The 15,880-nt window shown below is 35.1% G+C and overlaps 1 protein-coding gene across 4 annotated transcripts in view; it reads right to left on the bottom strand.

The window, feature by feature from the left end:
* Positions 1-340: 340 nt before the first annotated feature.
* NFXL1 (nuclear transcription factor, X-box binding like 1) overlaps positions 341-15,880 on the bottom strand; it is a 53,179-nt gene continuing 37,639 nt past the window's right edge. For all 4 annotated transcript variants that reach the window (XM_068542229.1, XM_068542228.1, XM_068542230.1 and 1 more), the window contains exons 19-23: positions 13,391-13,460; positions 6,942-7,046; positions 3,856-3,942; positions 2,973-3,026; positions 341-944 (exon numbers count right to left, since the gene is read on the bottom strand). In XM_068542229.1, the coding sequence (XP_068398330.1) occupies positions 771-944; positions 2,973-3,026; positions 3,856-3,942; positions 6,942-7,046; positions 13,391-13,460 (490 nt within the window). In that variant the 3' untranslated portion in view covers positions 341-770. The remainder of the gene's footprint in view (positions 945-2,972; positions 3,027-3,855; positions 3,943-6,941; positions 7,047-13,390; positions 13,461-15,880) is intronic.

The following is a 15,880-nucleotide window of genomic DNA, read 5'->3' as shown; positions in this document are numbered from 1 at the left end:
AAGTACATAAAGCTCGTAAGCCTGTGCTCAGCATATATTGCTCATAAATATTAGTTTTTCTTTTATTATTACTTATTATTATTACTTTGAAAAAACACATACAAGTTTTACAAAACATGTCAACTTCAGTTAAAAGTTTCTTATACAAGACATAGCCACACGTGAGGAATCTAGCCTGGCATTTTTTGAAAACAATTATATTTTCCTCTGAGTGACATACTACATAAAATTTTACTTCAATAACTGATAAAAATTCCTCACTAATAAACCAATTTCTTAAGTCTAATTATATAGCTTCATGTTATAATTTATGAGGTCTTTTAGAGAATATATATATTTTAAAAAGTACAAAGTTACATGATCAGGAAAAGTACCTTTTAATAAGTAACCAAAACATCGTGAAATATTCCTCTTACTACACATACGGCTCAGTTTCATCTTAATTTTGCCAAAAAAAAAAAGATGGCTCTAAATAGTAAATGAAACAGTTATGGTAATACAAGGAAGCACAATGAACAACTAACATGTTACCCTGCCACTGGCTATGCCTTATGAAATATTTTACAATTTCAGTCATGCTTTTACTATTGCTACTTCTAGTATGATAATTAAGATAAAGCTTAACATTCTGTCCTTCTAACAACCGCTGGAAGAGAATAGAGAGGTGAATGTGAATATATATCATGTTCTACAACATTCACTTTCTAATATTCCAAATTTAACAACTTATCGAAATCTAATCTGAGGTATATTAAGAGATCAAACACTTTTTAATCCACACCATGGGCTATGTACCATGCAAACACTAAAACCAGAACTGCACACACTGGAAAGAGATAATATTTATATTTTTGCCACAGCGTTAGCTCAACTGCCACTTCATCTCTCTTCCTGTTCTTCTTCCGACGACCCTTCAGTCTGTTTTCAAAAGCCTCCAGTTCGGCCTAAATCAAAACAGTATCACTTTTGTTAAATTCAATACACACACTGATTTAAAATTTTCCACTTAGATAAAAATAAATTTGGGAAATGTTTTAATAGTAATGGTATATAATAAACATATTGATTTGATTTTTTAAAAAAACATCTCTCCACTACTGATTGTATTCAACAAATTCAGAACTTAGGTAAGCAGAAAGGGAACTAGGGAGTAGTGAAAGAGATTATTTCAGATTGAAGGCCTGCCTTGGATACTAAATACAGAAACATCTGATTTAAAATATAGACATTAGTTTTATACATCAACACCATTAACCTATAATTAATGGGGCTCTATAATATAGAGCTTCTAGTAAGTGCTAACAGATGACCCATTAGAATAAAGACACCTATAATTCTAGTTTTACACAATGCTGGTAATAAACATTACTGGCTTGTACGGAAGAAATTCAAGTGAGTGAAGAGAAAAAAGCTGCCGGAAATTGATTCCTCTCTGTCAAATACATTTAAAAACACAGAGTAAAAATTCTTCAGGGGAAAAATGCTTCATGCTTTAAATCAAAATGACTCTTTTAGAAAGTAGAATTATATAAAAACTCGTTCTAAAAAAGGATAACTAGATGACACTCATTATAAAGTAGAGATTTTCAGTCTACTGTTAAGAACTTACTTATTAAACTTTAATGCATGATAATATAACACGATACACTATAGTGCACTGTTATTAACTAAAACCGGATACTTATTAACTAAAATATATATGTAATATTCATGCAAGATTCTGTAAATGTGTATTTAAAAGGAAATAGAAATTTCAGTTAACATATCCATGACTTTGCTCATAAACCACACTGGAAGAAGACCTAACGTATACTTAATATAAAGTGGCATTCTTCGAAGAACCAAAATGTCAGAATATTCTCAAGTAGTTGTTGATATACAGCAAAAGGTCAAAATACATTAAAAGCAGTCAAACTTGAGAACTACTGACACAGTAAAATAACTAATGCTTTAATGATGACTCACAGTCATCAAGCATGGTTTAAATTATTTTCTATACACTCTGTTTAAAAGGTGAGTAAATAGAGAATATGTCTAAGATTTCTATCCACAACTGTTTATGAAAAGGGGAGGAAGGGACACCCTAAACTGTTCTTAATAATTTAATCTCCCAGGATTTTAGTCGATCCATGTCTTACTGTATTAGCTCTGGTAACTTATTTTTTGATATTAGGCAAACCAACTTTATAGAACCATAAAACACCAGAGGTCATTTTATCCCACCCTTGCTACATGAGTTGTTTTTAGTGCCCTGTCTCAAGTCATGCAAATTTCAATTTCTTCATTCATAAAGGCAACAGTTTGCATACAATATACACTGCTTGATAAGTATAAAGCATCTCAAAATGCAAACTGACAAAAAATTACATGTCACTATTACAAAGTTAAGACACTCTTTGGACTGTGATCAATAAATATAGTATTTGAGCAAACAGGGGATATCAGGAATGTACTTGTTATCTAGGTAATAACAAAGAACAGATAAAAATCCTGCATTCAAGTATCTAATGGGTAAATAAGGGGATGTATTATTAAAACAAATGTATTGGTTAGTAAACAGCACTTATTCGTCACAGATAACCTACAACTCAGTAAAACAGAACTCAAATAATTTTAGATGAGCGAAGACATGCACTCCAGAGGATGACCTGAAATGGATGCTGCCATGCCCTGACCCCCACCCCTCAACCAAAGGGGGAGTTATCTCTTGAGAATGGATGAAACTGGCAAGGAAGTAAATTGGGAATACACAAAATATCTGTGAACATACAAGGTCCCCTGCTTCTTCAGAGGTTCAGTATACCTGGACTGAAGTAAGTGAGTGGCTAATTTTTGTTTTACAAGAACTGTATTTTCAGTCCAGAACTGAGCTCACCAGATCCTAATTTGTATGTTTCCACATATCTTGTATTTGCATAAAAAGTAACAATGATGCAAAGAGACAGAAGTCTGTGTATTTTTTGTTTAGTTACCTGTTGTCTTCGTTTTTCCTCTTCAAGAGCAGCTTTGGCTTCTGCTTCTTTTATCTGTTTATAGACATTTAAAAGTAAATTAACATTGTAATCATCAAATTTTACATAGAATTTTAACATCTTTCCTCCCAGGCTCCACTAACCCATAACAACTTCTGGGAGCTTTAAATTGAAAATTATTTAAAGAAACGTAAATGTTACATACCAAGGTATATCTAACAGAGATGTGTTACCAAGGCACTATCTAACAGATGGGGGGTAAGGGGAGGTAGGTTGTTATACCTTATATAAACATTTCAGCTTTACAACTGTAAGAGATATTAGATCACAATTCAAAGAGTTACAACACTGCAAACTGAAATACTTTTAAAACTGGACTTTTTCTCTTAAGTTACCATACTAAGACTCTATAATAAATTATTGAATACCACTCTTTGCCTAGAGTTGAAATTGACCATTTTCCTAAAATGCCCTTTCTGGAAGGGAATCCTTAGTTTCAAACAAAACCAAGAGCTTACTCCTTGATTGGGTTGATGGACAGAAACAGTGATGCTAGAAGTAACCCAAACAGCAAAGAACCCCAAAACCTTATTTTTATATTATTTTAACATAATTTTCAGGAGGCTTAAACTAACATTAAAATGAATAGCTATGTTCCAGAGCATATACACTAACTGGTACAGAGGATGGAAAAATCTAGTACACACCAGACCATAAAAAGCACACCTGAGGGTTCAAAATAGGCCAACAAACTAGGCTTTTATCACAAAAACAAAAAAGGATGAGATTTTGAGTTGTTCATAATAAGCACATAAATTAATGCACAAAGTTAAGTAGGGAAAGGCCACTAACACATTAAAAGTGACATTTAACCTGACATTACCTCAGATGCTTTCCGCTTCATTTCCTTGCACGTTATGTCACATTCTATGGAAATCTGATTTTCACGTACTTTGTTGCACTGCAATTCCTACAAATAAAAGTTTTTAAAAATTTGATTTTAAAAGATTTTCCCTCAAAGTTGTAACTGTATGCCATAAAAAAGCAAAATTTCTCTAGCAGCTAAAGATTATGCATATTATTTAACAGTCGTGTTAATATTTAATAATGACATGGCTGCATGCATTAAATGTCTTAGTTCAAACAGTGATTATTCTCTATCTCTTAACTGCGAAAAAAGTGAATACCATAAAATTAAAACCATCCATTTAATAATCATTTACTAAACACCACTACCAACTCAGCTTCAATTTCATTTTTATTCTTCATTTTTCTTTATCGTCTCTTGTTATTCTTCTAAAGCTTCCAGGGAGGTACTAGAGTACTAGAGTAGTGCCATCCAACACAGCTTTCTGAAATGATGGAGATGTTCTAAACATGCACTACACACAAGGGTAGCACTTACCACACATGGTTCCTGAGCACTCAAAGCATGGCTACTGAAATCGAGGAACTGAATGTCATAGATTATTTAATGCTGACTCATTAAAATTGCAATTTAAATAGCCGTATGTGGCTGGTGGCTACCAACTCAGCGCAGTTCTAGAGTGTTCTGGAGAGCTACAAATTTTTCTCTCAACCATTTTATCTTTTTAAAAAATGTTTAGATGAAAATTATTCTAAAGCTTATATCTGTACTTCACTGCCTCCTTAATGGAATAATAAAAAACTAATCTACTCTTTTATTGATGAGGTGACATCAATACTATGATCAATTTGTGTACTATTCTGTAATAAAGTAAGTGGTCCTCATTTTAAATAGTCTTAGACTTTGCTTTTGTAGATCTTTTATCTGCCTTTTATTTGTTCCGTATTTCTTGCCGCCAGATGTCACTTTTGCTCTAAGCGTACCTATTTGTACCAGTTGCTCCTTTCCCACCACACCCTCAGACGCTAGTTTTTTAGTTCAAATCTACCAGAGTTAGGAAATGAGATCATCAAATCCTGAGCAAAGTGCATATACTTTAATGAATCACTTTATAGCACAGAACTTCGGCTGACGTTGGTGATAAACACAGTCTTGTCATCCAAGGACAGTCCAGACAAAGGAAAAAAACATGGACAAACATTAGAGGCAAAAATAAATACTGCATGTTTGTGGACATGAAGTCTATCAGCCTGGAAGAAGGATCATCATATCTTTTCTCATTCAAAAGGTACTTACAGAGTACCTGTTAAATGAAAAGCACTGTATTAGGGACGGGGGATACAACAAGGAAAAAATTAATATGGTAAATGCTAAACTAATAATAATAATAGCTGCTACTATTTATTAAACATAGCAGTCATTGTGCTAAATGCTATATAAGCATTATCTCTTTTATTCCTTTCAATAAGCCTATGTATAAACTATTTTACAGATGAGGAAACAAGGTTACACACGTCCCTGGAATCACAAAGCTCTTAGTCATGAACGTAGCACAAAGTACAAAGAAAGCCAAGAGGAAGGAGCACCTAAGTCTTCCCAAAGGAGGCAGAGGAAGGAAAACCTTCCCAAATAAGGAAACGCTTGCCCTGAGTATTAACAGGATTCTAGTAAGCAGAGCAGTAAAGGAAAAAAACAAATATATGGCCACAGATTAAAGGGGAAATAGCAGATGTGTTAGGGCACTTAAGTAATGGATTCACAAAGATGACTGCCAGGGGATGAGACTGGACAAGCAGGCAAAGGTAATATCATAGATCCCCCTTTATGCCAAGTCCCTATATACGTACACCTCCCTTATAAAGTGCATATTTTTTCCCAAGTGATGAAGAACCATGACGAACTTAGATTGGAAGTATTACAATTAGAGGCAAGGAAATCTGCTATGAAGCTGTTTTCAAAGTCCAAGAATAATCTGCTGCCAGAGTTCTAACGGGTGGCAAACTGCACTCGGAAAGTAAGATGAGATTTCAGAGAAAACTTGAGAGACATTTCAGACTAAAAGTGATTTGACTGAGTACTGATTTTCATATAAAGGTGGTCCATTTAAATATCTAACACTTAGGGATCCAACTCCAGAAAAGCTCAGGCCTATAAATTTAAATTCAGAAGTTACCTGAATCCAGGAAATTATATAGTAGGAGCTATAAAAGTAAATGAAAAGCAAAGGTCCTCAATAAAAGCTAAAGATTTTCAATAAATATTTGCTGAATGGATGAATAAATGAGTGAATTGAAAGAGAAAGGACAGTAGCTTTAGGGAACAACCATAAGAATATGAAGGCAAAAAAGGCATTACAACTATAACTGAGAAAGGGAAAATCGTAAGTCAAGAAAGAAGAAATCTTCAAAGGAGTCAACAGTGTCAACAGGAAAGTCAAGGAAAAGAACTGACCTTAAGAGTTCAGCGAGATTCTTCCTTCCTAAGTTTTGCTAAATGGTATGTAGTTTGCTTCCACTGAGCTTTCCAATCATTAGCTTTTGCCCTTTTACTCCTTCATTACCAGTATTTTATCTTAAAATTAACTCTCTCCAAATTTGAATGTTATTGTATAATTTTATAAGGCTACGTGTATGTGACGTCTTTTCAAGGCAATATGTTCACAACATAATACTGACGGTAAAAAAATGTCATAAATAAGGCAACAAAGGTTAATTCCAGACCATTTCTTAAATCATGAAACTTACCTTATTACTCACATTGTGCATCTTGTGCAAAGACCTCAAATCTAGAACACACTGATTCTATCCAAAAAAGGGCACTGAACTCAGTTCCAATATAAAATAATCCTCTTTTACTATTAAATTGCAGAAAACTAAATTGCCAAACAAAGCTGAGTTTTAAAATAAGCATTTGCAGAAATAGATATGCCAATAATAAAAAGATTCTAAGAAATAAGACCTTAAAATTAAAAGTCAAAAAAATAAAGTCAAAGAACTACCAAAATACAGACTCCCCCTCCCCGCCAAAAAAAAACCGCACAAAAAAACAAAACCAACAAAAATGTACACAGAAAAGAATTTTCAATGACTTAAAATATTTACCTTTTTAATTCTTTTACAAGGACATCTAAGTTTCACCTTTTGGTTGCAATTAAAGGGACATTCACCAGGATGGCACATTTCTTTGCATCTATGACCACAAGGAAGCTAAAATAAAACCAAAATAAAACAATTACATATTTATATTTTAGTCATACTCTACCTCCCCTTTCCCCAGCAACTATTTTAAGAAAAAGTCCATTACAATAGGGTCAATAAATCCTGGATAATTGGCTGATTTTTCAACTTTTTTCTTTTGGATATAAATTACCTTAATTCCCAGAAATGCTCAATATTCTCCCTGGTTCCACTCTAACAGTACATCTTACATCACTCTTGAGGCTAGTTAGAGCCATGTGACTAAGTTCTGGCCAACAGAATGTAAGCGTAAGTGCTTTTGTGCCTTAAAGCTTCTCAAGAGCACACATCCATGTTCTTCCCTCCCAATGTGCCGGAAATGAGGATATCTAGAGCAACAGTGGGGTCCATGAATCAAAGAGAGCAGAGCTGCCCTGCTAACTTGGGTCCCTGGATCCTCAGGTCCAGGGATCTATCCCTGGATCCCTGCTCTAGTCCCTGGAGCACTCTGACACATCCACCTTCTCTTGTACTGTTATGTGAGAAAGAAAGAAAATTTCCCTGTCCTGAAGCCACTGTATTGTGAAACAACTGCTTAGCCATTTACTCTAAAAGGCTTGCAACTATGTATTAAAACATACTAAACAGATAGCCAAACCAATTCAGTAATTGCCCTGATGTCTATGTGCTCCTTGACTTTAATTATTTACTATATCCTCTGATCCCAGTCAAGCTTTCAGATGAAAGCGGTCTCTCCTTCTTTCTATTCAAATCTTATGCAAAATTTGACACATAGCTTAAATCATCATAAAAGCATGATATGAGTTTGCCTACATTTGAACAATAACAGTAATAACACAAGAAATCTATTTCTAAACTGTTGTGACATTGCTTGTATTATCTTGAACTTAAAAAAAAAATTTTAAGCACTTCATATATTTCTGTCTCTCCAACCGGAGTGTAAATAAAAGATACCCATTGGTTAGTGGTTAAATTTCAAAATCAGACTGCCCAAAACTGAATCCCAGACTCTCTGTTGACTAGGTATGGGTCCTTGGGTAAGCCACCTGACTTTTCTTTCTGTGCTTCACCTGTAAAACTGGGAAGAGTAATGGAACTTTATAAAGCTGTTGTGAGGATTAAATGTGCTTAATATATTTACCTATCATAATAAAGGTTATTATTGTAAGTGAGTTAAGGGCAATGGTCTTATATTTCTTTGTGTCTCTCATATTCATTAACAAAGATACTTAAAAATAGTGGACACCTCAATTAACATCTGAATCCTGAATTCTAATCTTTATGACTCACCAGATTGATCCTTCAAACTATTGACTCTACCACCTACTTTAAGAAATTCAGAATCCTTTTCCATCATCTTTAGTCTCTCTCTAGTATGCAATTACGTTTCTTTTTCTTTAATTTTTAGCTGAGACATTCATACCAAAACTAAATTTGGATCACTCACACTGCATTTTCACTAATCCTAGCATAGTGCAGTGCTGCTAGAATGAGCATTCCTGGGCCACTTCAGTTTTGCTTTTCTCTGCATCTAATACTAGGCCCTCAATACTGCTTAACAAGCTCAATATTTATTCACCATCAAATACCTGCCTCAGAGTGGTTGCTTCAAGTATCCTTCACTTCACTCTCACCTTCATTCCCGCCAGTGCCTCTAGCCTGACTTCATAAACGAGACAAACGTTTGGCATTAGCTCACCATCTATCCTTTTTCCCCCTCAAAATATGTCTCTACAACCTCTTGTTCTTTCCTTAATCTGGGAGGTAATTATATCAGTCATCTTCTCTAAAACTAACTAACCACTTTAACTTCCAATCAGTGATTCTGAAGTGGAAAGTGAATAGGGAAGCATATCAGAATCAGTAAGTGAAGATCTTTTTCAAATTACATAGAATCGTGGCTACAGTGTGGTCTCTTACTGATCAGTGTTCTATCTCTTCAATGTGCTGGGACTTATGAAACGTTAAGAACCATCATTCTAGATGTTCTATCTTTCTTCCTCCTAAAAGATCTCATGCTCACTCTTCACAATTTCACCAACATCTTGAAAGTCTCTCTTTTCTCTGGCTGGGTCTTCTGCCTTCAAAATGTACCTCTTTTCTCTAAATCCTTCACTTGATCCTGTCATCCCATTTGACAACTATTCCATGAATCTCCTTGCCTTCCACGTCCAATGCTGGTAGAAGCTGAAGACATAAATTGGGATGGCTGCCTGATTCACCACAATTCCCCCAGGAGCCATGGCCACAGCTAAGCTACCCGTCCCTGTTCCCCGCTTGTTGCTGCCTGTGTTAAGGGAGCCCCTGGACCCCAGGTGGGCCAGATTCTCTCTCCTGACCACGTGAAAACTTGAAAGGGAGAGGTGCTGGTTTGAACAGAGTCATCTCGCTACAGAGACCCCTGAGCTTCTGCTGCCAAGCCCCTTGGGACTGCCTAGATACTGCCCTTCCCAAAATTTGGCTGTACAGCATTTCCTTCAGAATCTGTGAACTGTCCCCCAATATCCTCCAAATAGATCTTCTTTTTGCAGTAAGTTAGCCAAACTTATTCTGTAGATTGCAAGGAGGAGAACTGAAACTCATACAGAAGTGTACTGTGCTCATATCCAACGTATGTCCCACAGGCAAAGTAATACCATTAGTCCTGAAAAGGTATTCAAACTCACGAGTAATCATGGAAATGTAAACTAAAATCATGAGATGACGTAAGATTGGCAAAAATTTAAAAATTTTGACAATACCAAGTATTGGTAAGGATATGAAACAAAAAGGAGCTATAAAATCCTAATGGTAAATTGGAAAATTTACTGGTTACATATAATTATTTTGGAAAGCAGTATGACTTTAAGTTGAAATTACACATTCCCTATGACCAACCAACTGCACTACAAAGAGAAATCTATACACATAATACCAGAATGTACAAACAAGAACATTCATAGCAGTATAACAACTCTACCTATCTACCTACAGTAAAATAAATAAACTACAGTATATTCACAATGGAGTAAATGGACTACAGCCACACGTAATAAAAATGACAAGTACAATGTAGAGCAAACAAAGCAAGTCACAGAACTTCATACTTTTGAACTTTAAATATAAAATTAGGCAAACAAGCAATACTGCTTCCAGATATACACATAGTAAAAACTTTAATTTACAGTAAAAATTATAAATTAACGCAAGGAAATAATTATTATAAAAGGCAGATGGTGGTAACATAGAATAGAGGGCAGGAACTACACTAAGAAAGGAACTTTGGTAGACTTCTGAGATGCAGCAATGCTAAATTTTTTGACCTAGGTGGAGTTACATGGTGTTCACTTTTTAACCATTTGTTAAACTGTACATATATGTGTTGTGTACTGTTGAGTATGTAATAATTTCATTATTTAAAAAAATCAAATCACATGACCATTTCCCTGTTAGATGTGCAAGTATGTATTATCTCAAAAGCCAGGTTATACTCTTTTTTTTTTTTTAACATCTTTATTAGAGTATAATTGCTTTACAATGGTGTGTTAGTTTCTGCTATATAACGAAGTAAGGTTATATTCTGAAAGAGCAGAAAAGTAGTCCCAAAGAAAGTTGATTAGAATGTATAATATATAGTGACTATCTTCATTATAGATTTCACAGCAAAAAATAGAGGTTTTTCTAAAACATTCAACCTTGATATTCATTTAAAGATGAGATATCCTACCCCTTCCACTCACAGTGAGATGGTTTTCTTCTACTCTACTCAGGCCTTAATATCATTCTGCCAGCACTTTGGTTAAGTCATATCAAATGGCTTACCAATAAGCAACACGGTCTAGTTCAAAATGTTCCATTTTAATCCCAATAATTCAAAAATTTAAAAGCTCTCTTTAAAGATACTTAAGGAAAGCTTGAAAATCAATATTATTTGTGGATAAATACCCACACCATAATCACCATAGCCAGCACATCTATAGCACTTACCACATACTAAGACTTTTACATGTTATTAACTCACTTAATATTCAGCACTCTAAAGTGAGTATTACTATTGCCCGCATTTTACACATGAACAATCTGAGATACAGAGACATTAAACAATTTGCCCAAGTAAAAAATAGAAAAGCTTGCATAAGAATGATAAAACCAAATTCAGAAATAATTTTTAAAAGTAGAATTGTATATGTGGCGCACAATTTAAATAAAGGTGCAGTTCTTAATATCTTTATATTTCCTCTTACTTTAATTCAAACCTAACTGAACAGTCCAATAGACACATAGAGTGTATATCAAAGAAGTAGTGGAGCTGGAAGGACATGCCTATGCCATTCCCACAGTTCACACTTACGCTCTCACTCAATATACATTTACCAACTACCTAATATGTACAACGAGGGAACCAGAGACTGGATATAAAGACAAACATGACACAGTTCCTGCTCACAAGAAATCTACAGTATGGAAAGGGGAGGAGAAAGCAAACAGGAATTTATCAATGGATCAGAATTTGTCATAATCCCATACTGTAACTCCGAGTCTAAGATATCTATGGCAGATTCAAAAAGACATAGTTTTTGGTTGATCCAGTGTATGACTTGATACCATAGCCTACTGGTTCTCAAAGTGTGGTGCCGGACCAATAGTATCACCCTTATATAAGAGCATATTAGAAATGCAAATTCCTGGGCCTCCACTCCAGGCCCACAAAATCAGAAACTCTGGGGTGGGGCCCATTAAGCTGTTTTAACAAGCCCTTGAAGTGATTCTGATACACACTAGAGTTTGAAAACCACTGTTGTAGTCTTATCAATGTCAAGAGAACATAAACTAGAATGAGTTCTATTAACCACAGTAATACTCACCTGTCTACCCCTAGACTGTTCTAAACCATAACAGCCATTTGGATTGTTCCCAACCTAAGAATACATTTTTCAAGAAAGTCCAAGGAGACACTAGCAATACCAGGGGCTCCAGGATGGCCTAGATTCCAAAAATGATGAGCATGAGAAAAAATTTTTTAAATAAATAGTGCCCACTCATCTCCAGTCCCACCAAATGTCGTAACAGGATCACAAACGAATCATAGCCAAGGCAATGCTAAATTGCAAATTAGCAATCCCTGAATTCAATTTTATTTCTAACTGCAATCTCATACCAAGTTACTGTGTCAGATTAAAAATAAAACATTCTCAACTACTTATTACCTGGAATTTTAATCTGGACAGAAGAAAATTTATTTTAACAAGGGAAAACTTAGAATTTGAAGAATTCAGAAAATTAAACTTGAACTATCCCATGCCTCTAGTTTCACTCATATAACAAAGACAGGATTATTAAAATAATCATTTATTGCTTGAAATGTCTCCCTTTTTGTAATCTTACATAACTTTTAAAATTCGCAGGTTCAATTTCCAATAGTTGTTAAACAGTAATCCATAAAAAGTGTCCAAAGTTTTAGTTAAAAGGAAATACTGTAAACAAAAAGGCATACCATGAATTGATTTGTTTTTATTTAATCAAAGAGACAATACTGTATTTAAGACTTCGTTGCCATCTCTTCCAATTCTAAATAGGATGAGAAACACTTAGATAAGTATATAAAGACGAAGAATTAAAAGAAAAGAGGTTCTATTAGTACACCTATAAGTCAAAAGAATTCCTTTATAAGTGTCCACCCAAATCAAATAGCAGTCACTTCCCTACCCCCGACAACAGCAAAAAAGGAACAGCCTAACTGTTAAGTTGGCCAAGGAGAGATAGACTACTTTAGTTTCTTAAATCATTGCTGGGATAAATCACCAACCAGTGAGTTTTTACCCTTTTACTCTGAACAATTTTTCTGAACCACTTTCGATAAATTAGTTTGAATACAACGCATATACAAGCATCAGAATCTCTAAAAGCGAAACTTTATATATGAATGCTTTATGTTAATTAATTCAAGATAATAATGAGCTTTACAGTTTACACACACACACACACACACACATACACACACACACACACACACACGCATGATCTGTTTTTTCTACTGTGGATTTACTGTCCAACTGCCCCTGAGCCACACGGTTCTTGATCTACTTATATTTTAAGATGGGTAAACATTAGGTCAATATTTATTGTATAAAGTATATAAGCTTTCTTTAAAACTGCTTAAAAAAATCTTCAGAGTCATTCCTGGTCCTAATATCCCCAAATTTCATAGAGATGTGCTTCTACCCTAACCATACGTTTCTACAGACATCAATCACATTTTCCTTTCCGTACCCACATTTCTAGGGGTCCAGAAAAGACCTGGAATAGGATGACCAAACAATAAAAGAGAAACAATGCCTAAGAAATACAACGTAAAAGTTTCTATTAAATCTTACCTCTTTAGGACACTGATTTTTGCAACAACTGAGGAGGTTCTTTTCATTTACATCAGCTCTGGTTATTTTTCTAAAAAGATGAGAGGAAGTTTTGATGACATTCAAACAAAAGTCCATTTAAAAAAAAATTTTTTTTTTAATTAATTAATTAATTTATTTATGGCTGTGTTAGGTCTTCATTTCTGTGCGAGGGCTTTCTCTAGTTGTGGCAAGTGGGGGCCGCTCTTCATCGCGGTGCGCGGGCCTGTCACTATCGCGGCCTCTCTTGTTGCGGAGCACAGGCTCCAGACGCGCAGGCTCAGTAGTTGTGGCTCACGGGCCTAGTTGCTCCGCGGCATGTGGGATCCTCCCAGACCAGGGCTCGAACCCACGTCCCCTGCATCGGCAGGCAGACTCCCAACCACTGCGCCACCAGGGAAGCCCAAAAGTCCATTTTATAGTATGGTTTTTCTAAAAAATAACTCACAATTTCAAACATATCCATAAAATTATCTTACTTATTTACTTCATTTTTTAAAGAAATATTTTAATTGTATCTCATCTGTAACATCCTCAAATTACTTAACTGTTTTGATAATTCAAACCTTCTAGCCCTGTATCTTCCACCAACAAATCAAATGCCAAAAATGGCAACTGCTGCAAAAAGGAAGTACAAAACACACACAAAATATCATCTATGCCTGGCTTTTCTTTAACAGTTCCTGCTAGTTATCTCTCCCTGTAGATCAATCATTATTCATAATTATAATTCTTTGTAAAGCTTCTACATAAAAGATTTAAAACTAATGGTTCAATATGTTACTTGAAAATTGACCGAGAGAAAATGCTCACCCAGATTTACTTCTAAAGAACAGGGAAAAAAATGTTACTTCAAATTGAGGAGTTTAGGCTATTCAGTGGGAAGTGCAGTAAGCTTATTAGAAAAACTTTTCTTCAGTTGATTTTGGATTAAGCTATCTATTAATGTTAGAAATTGATTCAGATCATTTTAGATCAATCTGTGCTTTTATAGCTGTTTTCAGCGCATAATTCAGAAAAAGTCACAAACACCAATGAATAAAACTACTTCCTAACAAACAGCTGAACAGTAGACACTGCATGAGTCAGTAAACAGTGACAATGCTGCAAATGCCCATCACCTGTGTCTCACTTTACTCTTCCCCATTACCTTCCTTCTCCTTTCCTTTCTTCTTTCCTCTCCTGTTCCCTTCACTAGACATAACTGCCAAAATATACCATAAGTTTAGCCTCACTAATGTCAAAACTATTATCTTAAGTATTTGTATGCAATTAGCTATAAATGTACTCTAAGATACCACATGCAATTTTCCTGGCAAAGTTGCAAGTAATAATAACAAAGTTTTTACTCTGGCTCTATTAAAGTTGTATATTTTCATCCTTACAGGTAAGGTGCTCACCTCTGAACTTAAGAGCTAATATCACTTTGTTCCTGTTACTCTGTCATTAGGAACAAGCTTTTCAAGGCCTTCATCTTTTATATCTAATTTCTATAGAAGAAATTACATGAAGCAGAAAAGGACCAAAAGGAAAAGATGACTTATGAAATTATTCACTGAACCGAAAGTAAATGAAATTATCAGAACAAATACTGAGACTGAAGAATTCTATATAAAAACATATACTTTAAACATGCATTCAAGAAACGGAAGAAGCAACTCTGGATAGCTATGGCAATGGAAACCACCTCAATCCAAATATATCCACACATTTCCTCCCAAAATCATTCAGTTCATTAATAACAAACAAAATCACTCAAATCCCATGACCTCAGCAAAGCCAGAAGACAGAAATTTCTGCAAACTTCACATTACCTGTAAGTAGAAAAATAAACACCAATTCCTAGCAGAGCTACTTCTCAAGCTCCCATAGCAAGTCTTTTCAGAGAGCTTGGTAGAGTTCTGGAAAAACTAAGCAGAAAAGAGAAGAGGGGCACTGAGCTAACATCACACCAGAAAGACAAAGTCCACCATAAATGTAAAAATACTGAAAAAGTCTTGGTGGATCAGAGCACCAACTAAAGAGAAGAGACTTTAAAAACTGTGCAAGAATCAAGGAGCCAATATTGGAAAGGCAACACTCTGTGGAACAAGACAGTAAAAAGGGAAGGTGTCCTTTGGAGACGACGTGACAAAGGGAAAAAGAAGCAAGAGGGGGAAATTTAGGACCCTGGAAGACCAAAGAAAACAACGTCTTGGGACTTCCCTCGTGTACCAATGGTTAAGACTCCCGCGCTTCCACTGCAGGGGGCACGGGTTCAATTCCTGGTCAGGGAACTAAGATCCCTCATGCCGAGGGACACGGCCAAACAAAACAAAACAAAACAAACAAAAGAAAACAACCTCTTCTCATCAGTCATCACCCATTAATAAAGCAAAACTGTCCTCTTAACTCGCCCTACAAAACTTATAAAACTAAAAATTATAATTTTTTAAAATTTCAACAAAATAATTTTAATATTTAAAAAGAATA

Source organism: Eschrichtius robustus, chromosome 4 (assembly GCF_028021215.1).
Source record: "Eschrichtius robustus isolate mEscRob2 chromosome 4, mEscRob2.pri, whole genome shotgun sequence".
Classification (NCBI taxonomy): Eukaryota; Metazoa; Chordata; class Mammalia; order Artiodactyla; family Eschrichtiidae; genus Eschrichtius; species Eschrichtius robustus.
This window is presented reverse-complemented; position numbering and strand designations above follow the sequence as displayed.